This window comes from Grampus griseus (assembly GCF_964374135.1).
Source record: "Grampus griseus genome assembly, chromosome: 12".
Lineage (NCBI taxonomy): Eukaryota > Metazoa > Chordata > Mammalia > Artiodactyla > Delphinidae > Grampus > Grampus griseus.
In genome coordinates, this window is record NC_139006.1 from 6,379,310 (window position 1) to 6,394,321 (window position 15,012).

At 51.2% G+C, this 15,012-nt stretch overlaps 1 protein-coding gene across 5 annotated transcripts in view; it reads left to right on the plus strand.

The window, feature by feature from the left end:
• The window catches only part of RILPL1 (Rab interacting lysosomal protein like 1), a 44,130-nt gene that overhangs the window by 23,911 nt on the left and 5,207 nt on the right, over positions 1–15,012 (plus strand). For 4 of the 5 annotated variants that reach the window (XM_082667757.1, XM_082667756.1, XM_082667754.1 and 1 more), the window contains exons 5-6: positions 8,921–9,093; positions 11,005–11,097. In XM_082667757.1, coding sequence (XP_082523883.1) covers positions 8,921–9,093; positions 11,005–11,097 — 266 coding nt within the window. The remainder of the gene's footprint in view (positions 1–8,920; positions 9,094–11,004; positions 11,098–15,012) is intronic. The other variant, XM_082667758.1, reaches the window with a different exon arrangement.

Genomic DNA, 15,012 nt, shown 5'->3' on the forward strand with positions numbered 1-15,012 from the left:
TATTGTATGAGTCCATTTATTGGAAATGTCCAGAGTAGAGACAGAAAGCAGACTGGTGGTTGCAGGGACTGGGGAAAGGAGTGTATGGGGAGTGACTTCTGGTGGGTACGGGGTTTCTTTCAGGGTGATGGAAATGTTCTGGAATTAGATAGTGATGATGGTTGCGCAACTCTGAATGTACTAAAAATCTCTGAATTTCTTTAATGGTTTTTTTTTTTAACTTTTATTTATTTTTTGGCTGCGTTGCGTCTTCGTTGCTATACACGAGCTTTCTCTAGTTGCGGCGAGCGGCGGCTACCCTTCGTTGCAGTGTGCGGGCTTCTCCTTGCTATGGCGTCTCTTGTTGCAGAGCACGGGCTCTAGGCGTGCAGGCTTCAGTAGATGTGGCACCTGGGCTCAGTAGTTGCAGCACGCGGGCTCTAGAGCACAAGCTCAGTAGACGTGGCACACGGGCTTAGTTGCTTTGTGGCATGTGTGGTCTTCCCGGACCAGGGCTCGAACCCGTGTCACCTACATTGGCAGGCGGATTCTTAATCACTGCGCCACCAGGGAAGTCCCTCTCTGAATTTTATACTTTAAAAGAGTGGATCTTGGGAATTCCCTGGTGGTCCAGTGGTTAGGACTTCATGCTTCTACTGCAGGGGGCATGGGTTCGATCCCTGGTTGGGGAACTAAGATCCCACAAGCTGCGTGGCACATCCAATTAAAAAAAAAAAAAAAAAAAGAGTGGATTTTATGGTAAGTGAATTATATCTCGATTTTTTTTTAAAACGGTGATTCATGCTAAAGGAGAGGGATGGTCCCAGAAGGTCCCATAACTGAGGGAGGGTCTGGAGTGCGTAACTAACTGTGTGGACTCTAGAGCCAGTCTGCCTCGGTTCCTTACTGCCTCCGTGTCTTTGCATAAATTATTTAGCCTCTTTGCACCTCAGTTTTCTCATCTCTAAAATGGGAATACTAATAACAATACTTACCCCCAGATTGGTGTTCTGAGAATTAAATGAGTTAGTTCATTTAAAGTGTTAGCTGTTGGTATTATTACCATGATAGTCTGGGGGAGTCAAAAAGGCTTCCTCAAGGAGGTGATCGAAAGAATGAGTGAAAGTAAACTAGGTGAAGCGGGGGAGTGGCATGTGCAAAGGCCCTGAGGCAGGAGAAATTGCAGTGCAGTCAGGAAAGTATAAGAAGGCAAGGGTGCCTGTTGTGCAAGCTGACGATGAGGGAGAGGGTCTGAATAAGGTCAGAGAGGTCGGCAGGGGCCAGTGATGCAGGCCAGGGAAGCTGCAGAGAGAAGTCTGCTTTTTTATCTGCAGGCAATGCGCTGAGTGCTGTGGAGTTTCAGGCAGCTTACAGCCCAGTGCAGGAGATAGACCTGGAGACCAGCAGCCACACTTAAGGTGGAAGGGGGTTGTCTTAGTGGTAAGAGGTTGTCTTAGTCTGGGTTCCCTTGAAGCGAGCTTGAGAAAAGGACTCTGGGCAGGAGGTTAATTTGTGAGGTGATCCCAAAGACCAGAGAAGTGAGGGAAGGAGGAAAAGGGAATTTGAGGGTGTGTCATTGAGGTCACAGTGGGAGCTCAGTCCCGCTGGGACCTCTGAGAAGCACCATAGAACACCTCCCGGAATTGTCTTTCTGGAGAAGAAAGGCTTAGAACAGTTATCCACAAATGCCTGTCCCCAATTAGCTAAGAGTGGCCCCCGGAGGTGTCATCTCCCCAGCACTCCTGGGCAGAACTTGTGGAGCAGAAATGGAAAGACATACAGTGTGTGCTTGAGGTGGGCCCCTGTCCACATGGATGGAACTGCACCGCAGCTGCAGCAAAACCCAGGTGGGCCCAGGATGTGACACGGGGCACCAGAGGTGTCTCCCACGTAGATGTGCCCCCAGAATGTGCCAGGAACACAGAGATAGTGCGGTTAATCCCGATGGGGGTGGCGTGGAGCTTCACGGACCAGCTCTTGCTTCAGCTGGATGTCAGTGATAATAACGCTAAGATTTTGACAGGTAGGTGTAGAAGATGGAGGTGCCGTTTCAGAAGAGTATAATGAACCGTCACAGGAAAGCTCCGCGCTTGCCATTTGTTCCAACAAATATTTATTGACTGTTTCTGGTTTGCAGGCACTGTGCTGGTCTCTTGGGTTACAGGTGGGGGAGGTTAGACAGAGGAGCTTACCATCAGGTTGGCTCTCGTCCGAGCACAGTCATTAAGTGTCTTGTGAATTCAGGCCATACACTTCTAGGTTCTTGGAAGGACAAGAACCTCCGGGTTACAGATAGGGAGGTAATGGAGAGAAGCCTTAAAAGGGAGAGGTTAGAGTCTGCTTTTGGCTAAAAGTGACAGAAGCCTAAGTTAAACTGGTTTAAGGATTTTTTTTTTTTTAAGGAATTTTCGGCTGAATAACTAAAAGTTTTGAGTTAATCATGGCTTCAGGTATAGCTGGTTCCAGGTGCCCAAATGATGCTGTCAGGAATTTGTTTCAGACCTTCTCTCAGCTTTGCTTTCCTCTGTGTTGTTGTCATTCTCAAGCAGCCTCTTGCCATATAGTGGCCCCTGGTACTCGGCCAGCTTTGCAACCCCAGCAGAAAGAAATTGCTTCTTTCCCAGATTCTCAGCGAGAGTCTCAGGGAGCCTCTCATTAGCCCACCACTGAATCAGTCTTTGTGGTCTGAGGTTAGAATAGGCATGTCGTCCATTCCTGAGCCACATGGAGGGCACCCATCTAAGCCACACTCACAGAGAGTGGGAAAGGGAAGTTTCTCCAGAGGAAAATTGCAATGACTCAGCCCAAAGATGTGTGGGAATGGATGCAGACCAATCGGAGACAACAGATGTTAATCGTCCGTGCCAGAGAGTCGGGGCTGAGAATGCCACACACAAAAAGCGCTGAGCAGTGAGGGATGTGGATTCTTTCGCAGAGTTTCTGCAGGGGAGTGACAGGATCAGCTCTGAGCTTATGGAGGAGAGTTTGAACAAGGAGCTGGTGGCAGACGTGGCTGTCGGGAACCTTTTACAGTAGTCCCGGCAAGAGAGGTGAGGGCTGGACCAAATCTATAGCAGGGGGATGGAGAGGAGGCGCCAGGGGGAGAAGCTTGGGGCCGTCACACACACCCCAGCCTGCCCTGGGTACCCCTTCCAACCTCCTGAGCCCCACAAGAGCTCAGGCTTGTCTCCGTCTGGGCAGGTGGGGCCTGGTCCAAACCTGGGTCCTGAGGACATCACCCCAGCCACAAGACTCTGAGCCCCGCGCCAGGTCTCTTTAGGACAAGGACATTTCACACCTCCATGGCACGGCTGCCAGTCGGTTGCAGTTTCCTTTCTGGCACGATGGGGGTGGGACAGAAACAGGGGAGTAAAATCCGGTAGCAGTTATGACTGACCCACTGAGCTTCTTTGCAGCGTCTGTTCCCAAACCCAGGGCGTCTTTGCGGGGTTTGATGGCATCCCTTGGAGCTGAGTGGCGTTCATCACCTGCTGCCATGTGACTTGGAGCCTGTCCATCTCTCCGATGGTCAGTTTCCTATCTGACAAATGAGGGACATGAACTTGACTTGATTCAGTCGCTCTAAAAGTTAGTGTGGCAGGGATAGAGGGTGGTGGGATCAGAGGACACAGTGAATTCTGAGTGGAGAGGAGAGGGCAGTGCAGCTCTTCAGGGCCTTGAGATGGGTCTTGTGGGATGGGTAGGATGTCCAGGGGTAGAATGTGGGGCAGGCCATTCCAGGCAGGACGAACAGCATGATCCAGACTAGAGAACGTGCAGGGTGTGGCTGGGGTTGCGGTTAGTCCTGGCACCAGGCTGGTGAGGGAAGGTGGGAGCTATGGAGGGATCCAGAGCTGGGGGAGGAATCCGTTCTTATCATTGCCTCTTGATTCATACGATTCTTTCTGAGATGCATCGCTGTCATTTGAGTGTGATCTCCGGTAGGCAAGACTCTTTGTATATTTTTATCACATATTTATTGAGGTGGAATTTATTGAGATGTAATTCACAGACTATACAATCCAACCATTTAAAGTGTACAAGTCAGTGTTCTTTTGTGTGTTTGGTTGGTTTTCGTTTTGTGTAGTTTCTTCATGTTTTGGCCGCACCGCATGGCCTGTGGGATCTCAGTTCCCTGACCAGGGATCGAACCCACGCCCCCTGCATTAGAAGGGCGGAATCTTAACCGCTGGACCACCAGGGAAGTCCCCAAGTCAGTGATTTTTAGTATATTCACTGTATTGTGAGATCGTCACCACTATCTAGAACTTTCCCATCACCCCAGAAAGCTATGCCGTCCACATGAGCACTCAATCCCCATCTCTGTCTCCCCCCAGCCCTGGCAGCCACTAATCTACTTTCCGTCTCTGGATTTGCCTCTTTTGGACATTTCAAAAATGTCCAGAAATGTCCAAAATGGAAATGGAATCATACAACAGGCGATCCTGACTGCCTTCTCACTCAGCGTGTTTTCTAGTTCATCCAGCTTCTCATATTTTAGCTGACGGTTTTCCTGCCTTTGACAGTTAGACATATAAACCCTTAAGAAAATGAGGTTGGCTTCCTGTCTAAGAGACTTTATATAAAATCAATAAGAAAACTATAAAGTTAATAGTACCTCCTTGATGTCACTGTCTCTGCCTTACAAGTTCTGATTTCTTAGTAAGTTAGGGTTTTTTCTTTTTTAAGTATACAGGGAAAGCAGATAGGGTCCTGGTGGCTGGCCTGTGAAACAGGGTTTTCAGGCTGAATTCATTCGCGGTAGCCTGGAGCTACCAAGGGTGACCAGAGCACAGTCATTCCCCATTGCTGGCCCAGGGGCTGCTCAGAAGTATGTTCAGTGGCCTTCAAGAGCACAGGAAGTGGCCTTGCTGTGCCCAGGCAGTGGGGAGTGTGCCCAGGAGGCCAGCGTTAGGATGGAGAGCCCTGGTGGAGGGTGTCGCCTCCCTCCACCAATGACAAGGCCCCATTGCTTGTCAGCCGGTCTCTGGGGCCTCCCTAGGGAGCACCTGGGGCCTCGGGCATCTCCCTCAAGCTGTGCCCAGAGATCCTCAGGGGACCAGCAGACAATCGGTGATAACCCGAGCCACCTCCGTGGTCCCTCGTGGAATAAGCCTAGAAGGCTTGCTGCTGATTAGCCCGATTGCCGTGTTGGGAAGAGCCTTTGCTGCGTCTCTTGAGGACTGGCCTGCATCAGTGCCTGTGCTGGTCTCCGAAGAGCTGGACCCCCAAGCTTACCCTCTTCTGCACTTGCAGGCAATGGTCCCGGAAGACAGGACTTTTTTTGCAAACCTGTCTGGGAATCCCCCAAGCTATAAGGGAATCAGGTTGCTCCTCTGATAGAAGAGCTGTGCCTGGGACTTCCCTGGTGGTCCGGTGGTTAAGACTCCACACTTCCACTGCAGGGGGCACGGGTTTGATTCCTGGTCAGGGAACTAAGATCCCACAAGCCGCTCGGCACAGCCAAAGAAAAAAAAAGAGCTGTCCAGAGGAAAAGAACTCAGGTTCTAAGGAAGCCCTTTGACGTCCTGGGTGATGTCAACCCATGGGAACTGCTGCGCCTTGAAAGCCTGTGTTCATAGGAATCCCCGGATGTCAGGGTGGGAAGGGCCCTTAGAAATATTATTGGGTTTTTTTGTTTGTTTTTTTTCTTTGGTCCACACTGCACGGCATGTGGGATCTTAGTTCCCCGACCAGGGATCGAACCTGCGCCCCCTGCATTGGCAGCATGGAGTCTTAACCACTGGACCGCCACGGAAGTCCTTATTGGGTTTTTGAGGGCTAGATGGGGAAACGAGGGCCCAGGGAGGAGCAAGCAGCTTGCCCAAAGTCCCCTTGGAAAGTGAGGGGCGTGTGGACCCTTCAGCCGGCCCTTCCCAGAGAGGCCGAAAGTCAGGGGACTTGCCCAGTGAATGTCAGGGCCTGAGTTGTTTGGGGAGGGAGGGGCTGGAGGGAGTGTGTGAGCCTGAGATTAGAGTCTGCAGCCGCCAGCACCTATGGAGTCCACAGGCAGGGAAGGAAAAAGGGGAGGGCAGTGGGCAGCCATAGAAATAGCATGTAAAAGGGAGCAGCTGCTATGCAGTTACCAGCCCAGTGCTGCCATGTGGACCCAGTGGGACCCAGTCTTCCAATTTTTTTCCCAAAAGGAAGCCCCAGACCCAAACTTCAGTGTGAAATCTCCTGATCTAAAACCATTGGCAACTAATTCAAAAGAGTTTTAGGACACAGTGAAGGCCAAACAAAATGGAGGAGGGTGCCCCCGCCAGGGTGGGCCCAGAGTTCTTGGTGAACTCCTACACATTCGTCAAGACCCCATGCACAGAGACCACATCCGCAGTAACGTCTTCCGTGATCCTTCTCGGAGCCTGTACCTCTTTAATTATATTACCTTGTAAATTTGTGTGTATCTTTCCTCCACCACCAACTGTCCTATTTGTCTCATTAGCTCAGTGACCAGCAGGCAGAAAGTTGATGCCCAGTAATGTTAAGTAAATACTAGACATCCGGGCTTCCCTGGTGGCACAGTGGTTGAGAGTCCACCTGCCCATGCAGGGGACACGGGTTCGTGCCCCGGTCCGGGAAGATCCCACATGCCACGGAGCGGCTGGGCCCGTGAGCCATGGCCGCTGAGCCTGCGCGTCCAGAGCCTGTGCTCCGCAACGGGAGAGGCCACAATAGTGAGAGGCCCGCGTACCGCAAAAAAAAAAAAAACTAGACATCTGAGGATGCTCTGTGATTAACCTGGGCAGAGGAAGAGAAGGGAACTGGCATTAGTGAGTGCCTGCTGTATACTAGGCATTTGCACTAGGAAGCTTGGGTAGGGGGCACCATCTGAATGTGTGGCCATCAGGTGGTCCGAGGAGCAGCCCCCAAGGCTCTGCAGAGGGAGTCAAACACTGAAGACGTACCCTGAGGACACAGCCCCCTGAAGGTGTGGCATCAGCAGATGCCTTAGAGTGCCTTCTCGGGAAGTTAAATCCTCCACCATTTCCTCCCCAAGTTCGTGGGTGGAAAGAGGCCCCACTCTGATGCCCAACCGGTCTGAGGGGGCGGCGTGTGTCAGGTTTCAGTTTCCTGCTGCCACGAGGCGCCCCTGCTGCCTGCTGCTCAGCTGCTGACCTGCCGGGTGGCTCTTCTGTCACCTGATCTGCCCTGGTGGGAGGTGTCTCCTTTCAAGTGTCCTTTCCCAGAACAGCACGTCCCTGACTCTCCCAGGATGGGAGGCCTCTCAGCTCTGTCTTCTGGAGTCCCTCAGCATCCTGGCCCATCTAGGTGGGAGTCCCTTTCTCCTTGTGCTTCTGTGGGATTTTTTTTTTGGGTGGGGGCGGGGGGCAGTTCTGTATTTCAGTCCCTCCTTCCCCTGTTCCAGAGCTTTCCCACTGTTGTCCTAAGCTTTTGTCCACTCCTTCTAGACGATCACGAGACATTGGCAGCTCAAGGGTGTCAGGAATAGTACACTGCCTGGAGAGTGTGGGCCACCTGCAGATTTGGCCAGCTGACTTGGAAAGCTTGCAAAAACTTCCTTGCTATCAAAAAAGAAAAAAATGTTGGCAAGGATGTGGAGAATGTCAAACCCCTCCTACACCGCTAGCAAGAATGTAAAATGGGGCGGCCACTGTGGAAAACTGGCAGTTCCTCCAAAAGTTAAACATAGAGTCACCATATGACCCAGCAGTTCCACTCCTAGGTGTGTACCCCAGAGAACTGAAAACAGGTGTTCACACAAACCTTCATACACAGATGTTCATGGTAGCATTGTTCCCAATAGCCAAAAGGTGGAAACAACCCAAATGTCCATCAGTGGATAAAAGGATAAATAAAATGTCTCTTCACACAGTGGAATATTATTCAGCCGTGAAGAGGAATGAAGTACTGACACAGGCTACAATGTGGATGAACCTTGAAAACATGATGCTGAGTGAAAGAAGCCAGACACAAAAAGCCACATATCATATGATTCCATTTCTAGGAAATGTCCAGAAAAGGCAGATTCATAGAGATGGAAAGCAGATGGTGGTTGCCAGGGGCTTGCGGGGGGGGGTGGTGGTGGATGGGGAGTGACTGCTAATGGGTGTGGAGTTTCCTCTGGAAAATGTTTTGGAACTAGGTAGAGGTGGTAGTTGCACAGCACTGTGAATGTCCTAAACACCACCCACTGCATTGCGCATTTGAAAATGGAAATTTTATGTCAAGCGAATTTTATCATGGTTTTTTTTTAAAAAGCTCCTTGCTGTGGAAGAGGGCAGGAGGATGGGATTTGGGTGTGGAGCAGGGTGATTTAACAGGCTAGGATCCATCTGTGTGACCTGTGTGGAAAAGAAAGAAATGCCCTGCGTGTGAACATTGGCTGCGATGTTACCCACCCCCCCGCCCCAACCAGGGCTTCCACCAAACTCCAGTGAAAAGATGCTCACAGCCACTGGGGAGGAGCAGGCTTGACCAGAAGGCCAGTAACAAATGGGAAACTGTATATGACTTAGTATCAAATGAAAAGGAATAGAGAATTGCGCATTGGCTCTGATTCCAACAACTTTGGCCAAATTAGCAATGCACTTGGCTAGAAAATGAGTCAAGAACACGGGAAAGGGAAAGCAGGCAGATTGAAGAGGGTGGCAGCATTGGGTAGTACACGGTTTCTTCTCCTCGGACACCTTTTCATGTTATTTGTCATAAAACCCTGGGTCAGGTGGGGAGGCGCCAGGACTGCGGGTCTGGCTATCGAGAAGTCAAACAATGTGCAGGTGGCCGCTGGCTTTGGCCTCCCGAGGGATGCTGACTGCACAGAACATGAGCAGAGGCCACCCTCGAGTTCTTAAAATAGCGTCCTCAGCAAGCTGCTCAGGCCCTGGGAGGGTGGGAAATTCGGGCTCCGGCAGGATGCGGAGTGGGTGCTGGTGGCGGCGGCCAGGAATTCATTAGCAGCATCTCTGCCCTCCTCCAGATGGAGCTGGGTGGAGACGGGTGTGTCTCCGAGGCAGAGAAGGTGGCCATGGATCTCAAGGACCCCAACCGCCCCCGGTTCACACTGCAGGAACTGCGGGACGTGCTGCACGAGAGGAACGAGCTCAAGTCCAAAGTGTTTTTGTTGCAGGAGGAACTGGCATACTATAAGAGGTGAGTGCCCCTGGGAGCTCCCAGGCTGGCTCCTTTCTGAGGTTGTGCAGAGTCTGGGGACAAATTCACACCTGGAAGACAAGGATTGCATCTGTATTCGTTGTGGGGACAATCTCTGGCCTGAAGCACATACATACCGACTCATAATTCCTTTCTGAAACTCGGGCTCAGGTGCACTCCTGTTAGAAAAGAATATTATGTATACTGTATTACCTTATTACCTTATACTGCCAGCGAGCTCTGGGGCAGCTCTCCCAAAGTCAAACACGTGAATATTTTTGCAGCAAAAGATACGAACATTCCTACTAAATGGGATAAATAAAGACTATAAACAGCCTCACGAGATTTCATTTCAGGTTTTGCCACCAAGTGAATGACCAAAAATAAAAGAAAACAAAACGAATTTTGGTTTTTAGAGCCTTTTGGATTTTGGAATTAGAGATAAGAGATGGTGGAGCGATAGAGCCTAATATTTGATCATTTAGTCCGTCCGTGGCCAATGAACTCCTTGTGCATATTAGAGCCACACTGTCTGATACACTAGCCACTAGCCACATGTGGCTATTTAAATTTAAATGAGTTAAACTTAAGTAAAATGTAAAATTCAGTTCCTCAGTTGCACTCGGCACATTTCAAGCGTTCCATTGACACGTGTGGCTAGTGGCCACTGTATTGAACAATGAAGAGATAGAATATTTCCATCCTCGTGGAAAGTTCTGTGGACAGCACTGCACCTGGCTTAGAGCACCATCTAATACCATGCCACCTCACACTTGTTCCGCTTTGTACACACTACCCTGCTATCGGTTCCTCAAAACACACCACGCTTGGTTCTACCTCAAGACCTTTGCACATGCTGCTCTTGCAGCTGGGAAAACATTCCCCTTGGTTCTTCCCATGGTTGGCTCCTGGTCATTCAGGGTTCGGGTCAGATGTCACCTCCTGAGAGAGGCCTTCCTTCTCCATCAACAACCCTCCAAAGGAGCGCTCTGTTCTAGTCACTGTCTATCACTTTACCCAGTTTTACTTTCTTCATGGCTCTTTTCATCGTCTCACATTATCCTGTTTATGAACATGCTTGTTTTATTGTCTGTTTCCGCATTAGACTGCAACAACATGAGACCAGAAACCTTATTTGTCTTGTTCATGACTAAGTTCCCTGCACTTAGGATGCAGCTTAGCTCAGAGTAGACGCACAACAGCTACCTGTTGAATGGAAAGCTGGAAGGAAGGACAGATGCACCAGATGTGGTCCCTGCCCCAGTAGGGAAGATAAGACATCAGAGAAAATACAGTGCCACACATTTTTATTGAAAACCCACTGTGAGTCTGCCACATAAGAAAGGTTTATGACAGTGTGTGCACTGGCTGTTCAAAGAAGAGAGAAATCACTTCTGGCTTGGGAATGGGGCGGAAATCAGGAAGGCTTCGTGGAGGAGGTGGCATTTGAACTGGGCCTTCCCTGAAGGATAGGGGGGTACGTTTCAGGTATGGAAGATGTTGTGGGTGGCATATTCTAGGCAGAATAAACCACAAAGATGTGGAGACAAGGAAGCATTTGGCAAGAACAGAAAATAGGAAGCCATTCTTTTTGGCTAGAATCTCCAAAGTAAACTTAAAATAGAGATGTGGGTACCTTCCTGAAATTTCTCACATGTAACCAACTGGGCCAAAGGGCCTGCAGGCACCTGTGTCCGTTGCCTCCAGGACTGATCCCTCCTCTTAACTGGCCATTCCAGAGGCCAGCCCCCGAGGCAGAGAGCCTTTGGGGCAAAGGCCACCGTTGCTGTCCTCCTGGGTCCCTTATTTTCACTCCCTGAAAAAGTACATGCCCTCCCAGACCATCAGAGAGAATATTCCAGCTCTCATGGAATTTTTGACTCTTATCTCACACCTCTCAACTCCTTCCAGTGAAGAAATAGAAGAGGAAAATCGAATACCCCAACCTCCACCCGTCACCCACCCGAGAATGTCCCCCCAGCCGGAGTCTGGGATCAAGCGACTGTAAGTGCTGCGCTCCCGGCGTCTGGGGCTGCTCGCTCGCGGCTGAGCTGGCGGCTCACACGGCCTCTCACTTCTCCTGGGCACCTGCTCCAGGGCTGGGCTTGTTACTAACCACCTCCCGCGGGGCTCAGCCTAAGCCCGGGGCACGCTGGGCCTGGCCCTTGACTGCAGAGTCACCTCTGTACTTTGAAGGCTGAGTTCCTCCTTGCTGGGGGTCCCTGGGCAGAGAGGTTTGGGGAAGGCCTAGGGGGTGGGAAAGGGCTGGGGCCTGGGCTTGCTTGAGTGTGTCAGTTGGGGCATGTCTTTGAGGACAGCAAATACTGCATGGTGGGAAAGGTTCACGCATCTTAAGGCCTTGAAACCCCAGCTCCGAGGTGTCTGAATGGCCGCGGGTCCACCCCATATATGCTTTTCTGTGATGACTTCACCTGTCCATCTGTCTCTCCATTAAGTATTCATTGGTGCATAATACAAGCAGCACTGGGCCCTGGTGGCCATGGGGGACACACGAGAGAAAGCGCGGCCTAGTCCTAGCCCTCAACTAGACTTAAAGCTACTTCGGAGTCCTTGCGTCAAAAGACTCCTTTGAGATTTGAATGAGAGTTTGCAGACCCTTTCAGCGGCGGTGGGGGTGGGGTGGGGGTGAGGGTGGAGTCATACAGTCTTGCAAACAGTTTTAGGTTCGTTGACCCCTGCAGCCCTTCAGATAAAGGGTTAAAGCTCTGGTCTAGTTAGCTAATATCTAGTAAGAACCTACTATGTGCTAATATCTAGTAAGATCCTACTATGTGCTAATATCTACTAAGAACCTATCTGCCGGGTACCGTTCCTGCAGATAATGGCACTGAGTCCTCACCATAGCCCTGTGAGGTGAGGGCACTGTCCTCCCCATTTTACAGTTAAGGAAACTGAGGCACTGAAGTCAATCACCTGCCTAGGGTCATACAGCTAATAAGAGGCAGAGCCAGGGTTCGAACCCAGGCAGCCTGGCCCAGAGCCCACGTTTCAAACTCTGCAGGAGGGCCTTCTGCTCCCAGTTGTCTTGTGGCCTCATTTTGTCCCCTGAGAGGGTCTTCTGACTCTCAGCCTTGCACCTTCTTAGAGAAGAGGCTTCGGTTCTTCCCCCCAAACCCTGGTAGAAGCTTTGTGAAGGCGAGTTGCATGGGTTGGAAAGCCAACTGGGGTGTGTGGGGAGAGGAACTGGGGTGTTACTCGGATGCCTCAGCCCTTTTTTTTTTTTTTTTTTTTTTGTGGTACGCGGGCCTCTAACTGTTGTGGCCTCTCCCGTTGAGGAGCACAGGCTCCGGACGCGCAGGCTCAGCGGCCATGGCTCACGGGCCCAGCCGCTCCGCGGCATGTGGGATCTTCCCGGACCGGGGCACGAACCCGTGTCCCCTGCATCGGCAGGCGGACTCTCAACCACTGCGCCACCAGGGAAGCCCCGCCTCAACCTTTAAATTCCACTTTTGTTTGGAAATTCTTGGCTACTTCTTGTCCTGTGAATTGACGTAATCCACGGTGTTGGGGGATAGGAAGGGAACGCAAAATGTGTGTAACTGCTGGACCCTCTGCTCTTAGAAGGGGGCGACTTGTTCAGATACCGGGCCCTGGGAAAGGCTAGCCGCCCTCTGGAGAGTGTGGATTAACCCGTGGCTCCTTTCCAAGCCTCTCCTGCCAGCTTCACGTTGCTTGTTTGCTTGGCCCTCGGTCAAGCAGATCCGCTGGATTTGGGAGGGGCTGTGGCCCCCAGTTCTGGTTAGGGATAAATATTTCCTGGGGGTGAAGCTTGGAATCAGATAGGCTTGCTCTGGGTCCCAACACCATGTTGGCCACGTATTAGTTTGTAATCTCCCACTGGCCCTTGAAACGCAACTCAAAGTAATTTAAAGAAAGAAAAACTGTTGGCCCAGCAACTAGAGATTTTCGGGTCATCCTGGCTTCAGGCTCAGCTGGACCCAAGTCTTGTTCTCAGGGCTCTGCCTGGTTCCGTCTGCCTCAACCTGTTTTCCTTTCCGTGGGCTGTATTCTTGGGCGTGCTGTCCCCTCAGGGTGGCAGTATGGCCGCCATCAGCTCAGGCTTCTGCTTTCTTGTCTGGAACTCCAGTGGGAGGAGAGAATCTCCCACAGAAGTCACAGAATTGAGTCTCCTTGGCTCTGACTGGGTCACATGATCACCCCACAGGGCAGTGCATCCATAGGTCTGGTCTGGGTCTCATTCTCACGCCTGAAATTTAGAGTAGCTTTAACTCTATCCAGTTCCCATGGACAGGGATTTGGGGAAGGACAGACCCCAAGCAAGATCAGTTTGCTGAGCAGACGGAAGTAACCGGCGTCCACTGTAGCCTCATCCTGGGGGAGAGGGAGCCCTTTGGTCTCAATTCTATGATGTACTCAGTATCCTTGGTTAGGGTTTCCCATCCAGTGCTTGCTAAGAAATGGGATTGACTTCGCTTAGACCCTGATCTGTCCACCAGCCCCACTTGCATGTAAGGATGAGCAGAAGTGACCTTAAATGCTTTGGGTTGAAACCTGGGGAAATTGAGAATAAGTTCATGAGCCCACACAGTTCCTCCCTTAGCTAAGGGAGGGGTGAGACCAAGAGACCAGCATCTGTCTTCTTCTTTCAGCAGTTGCTTCCCTTTAACAATCAGACATTTCTAGCATCTCTGCTCCAAGTGTGCTGTGTTTACAGCATCTCTGGCACTGTAATTCCAAGTCATATGTAATTCTAAGACTTCCTTCTGAAGCGGGGATGTTCTGACTTCCTAGTTTTCCACTCCAGCCCCCTTTCTCTGAAACAGGTACTTAAGAGTTGGTTTTTGCAAATCTCAAACTGGGTAAAATCCAGAGGGAAGTTGTCAGAATTAACCAACAATGTTCTTCCCACTAGTTCTTCCACCCACACACGAGTAGGCTGTGGTGTCTGGTCCTCTTTTCCAGATTGTTCCAGAAAGGACCCTGGGGCCCTGTTCTCAAACCCTTCTCCCCTTCAGTTTGGCCTCTGGTTGCTCAGCAAGACCTGGGGTTCTGAGCCCAGCAGGAGAAGCAGATGGAATCTGGGAGTCAGAGACAGAGAGGGAGAGAGAATTCAGAATCTCTCGTCCACGGGGTGCAGGTGGCCAGTCCCATGGCCGCCCCGGCCTTGTAGGGGATAAGTGGAAGATCCAGATGGCACAGAAGGCTTTTGACCAGCCCAGACAGGACACTGGTCACTTTGTCCACCTCGGCCACTGGCCGGAAGCTGCATCAGTGTGGCCAGGAGCTCAGAGCCTGGGGCAGGGATGGATCTTCCCTGGGGACCGGGGCAAGGGAATGACAGTTCTTAAGACGGTTCCATGCCGGTCTCCCTCTCCATCCTTCACTCTCGGGCACCCGTCTGGGTCTGTCTGGTCCCTTTGTCCTTGCTTTTATGGAGGATTAGTCACACAGCCTCTTTAGTGCAGCTCACAGCTGTGCTCCAGCTCAGCTTCTCGCCCTCGACCACCTTTCCCCACCCTCCAGTAAGTAAGCAGTAGCTACCATGGAGGTTCGAAAGGGCTTCACCGGCTTGGAGCACTTGAACTAGGGTACCTTCCACCCTGTCAGAGATTCAGAGCTGGGATTAGCCCCATTTCTCAGATGAGGAAACTGGGGCCCAGGGAAGCCCACTGACTTCACTGTGATCACCTTGCTGGATGGATCGAAGTCGGGATCGGAACCCATGCCTTTTGATTGCCTCCTGGCCAAGACAAGACAGTGCTTGCCCCAGCTGTCTCGTGCGGCCTCCCCACCCCCCTTTTCCTCACCCCATTTCCCGAGTCACCAGCTGTGGGCTGGCTGCCCAGTTCCCTTATCTCTCAAATGCACCACCAGCCAGAGCCACCAGAGTCTACATTTCTGGGCTGAACTGGTCAAGGGAACCAGAAACTTCTGCCG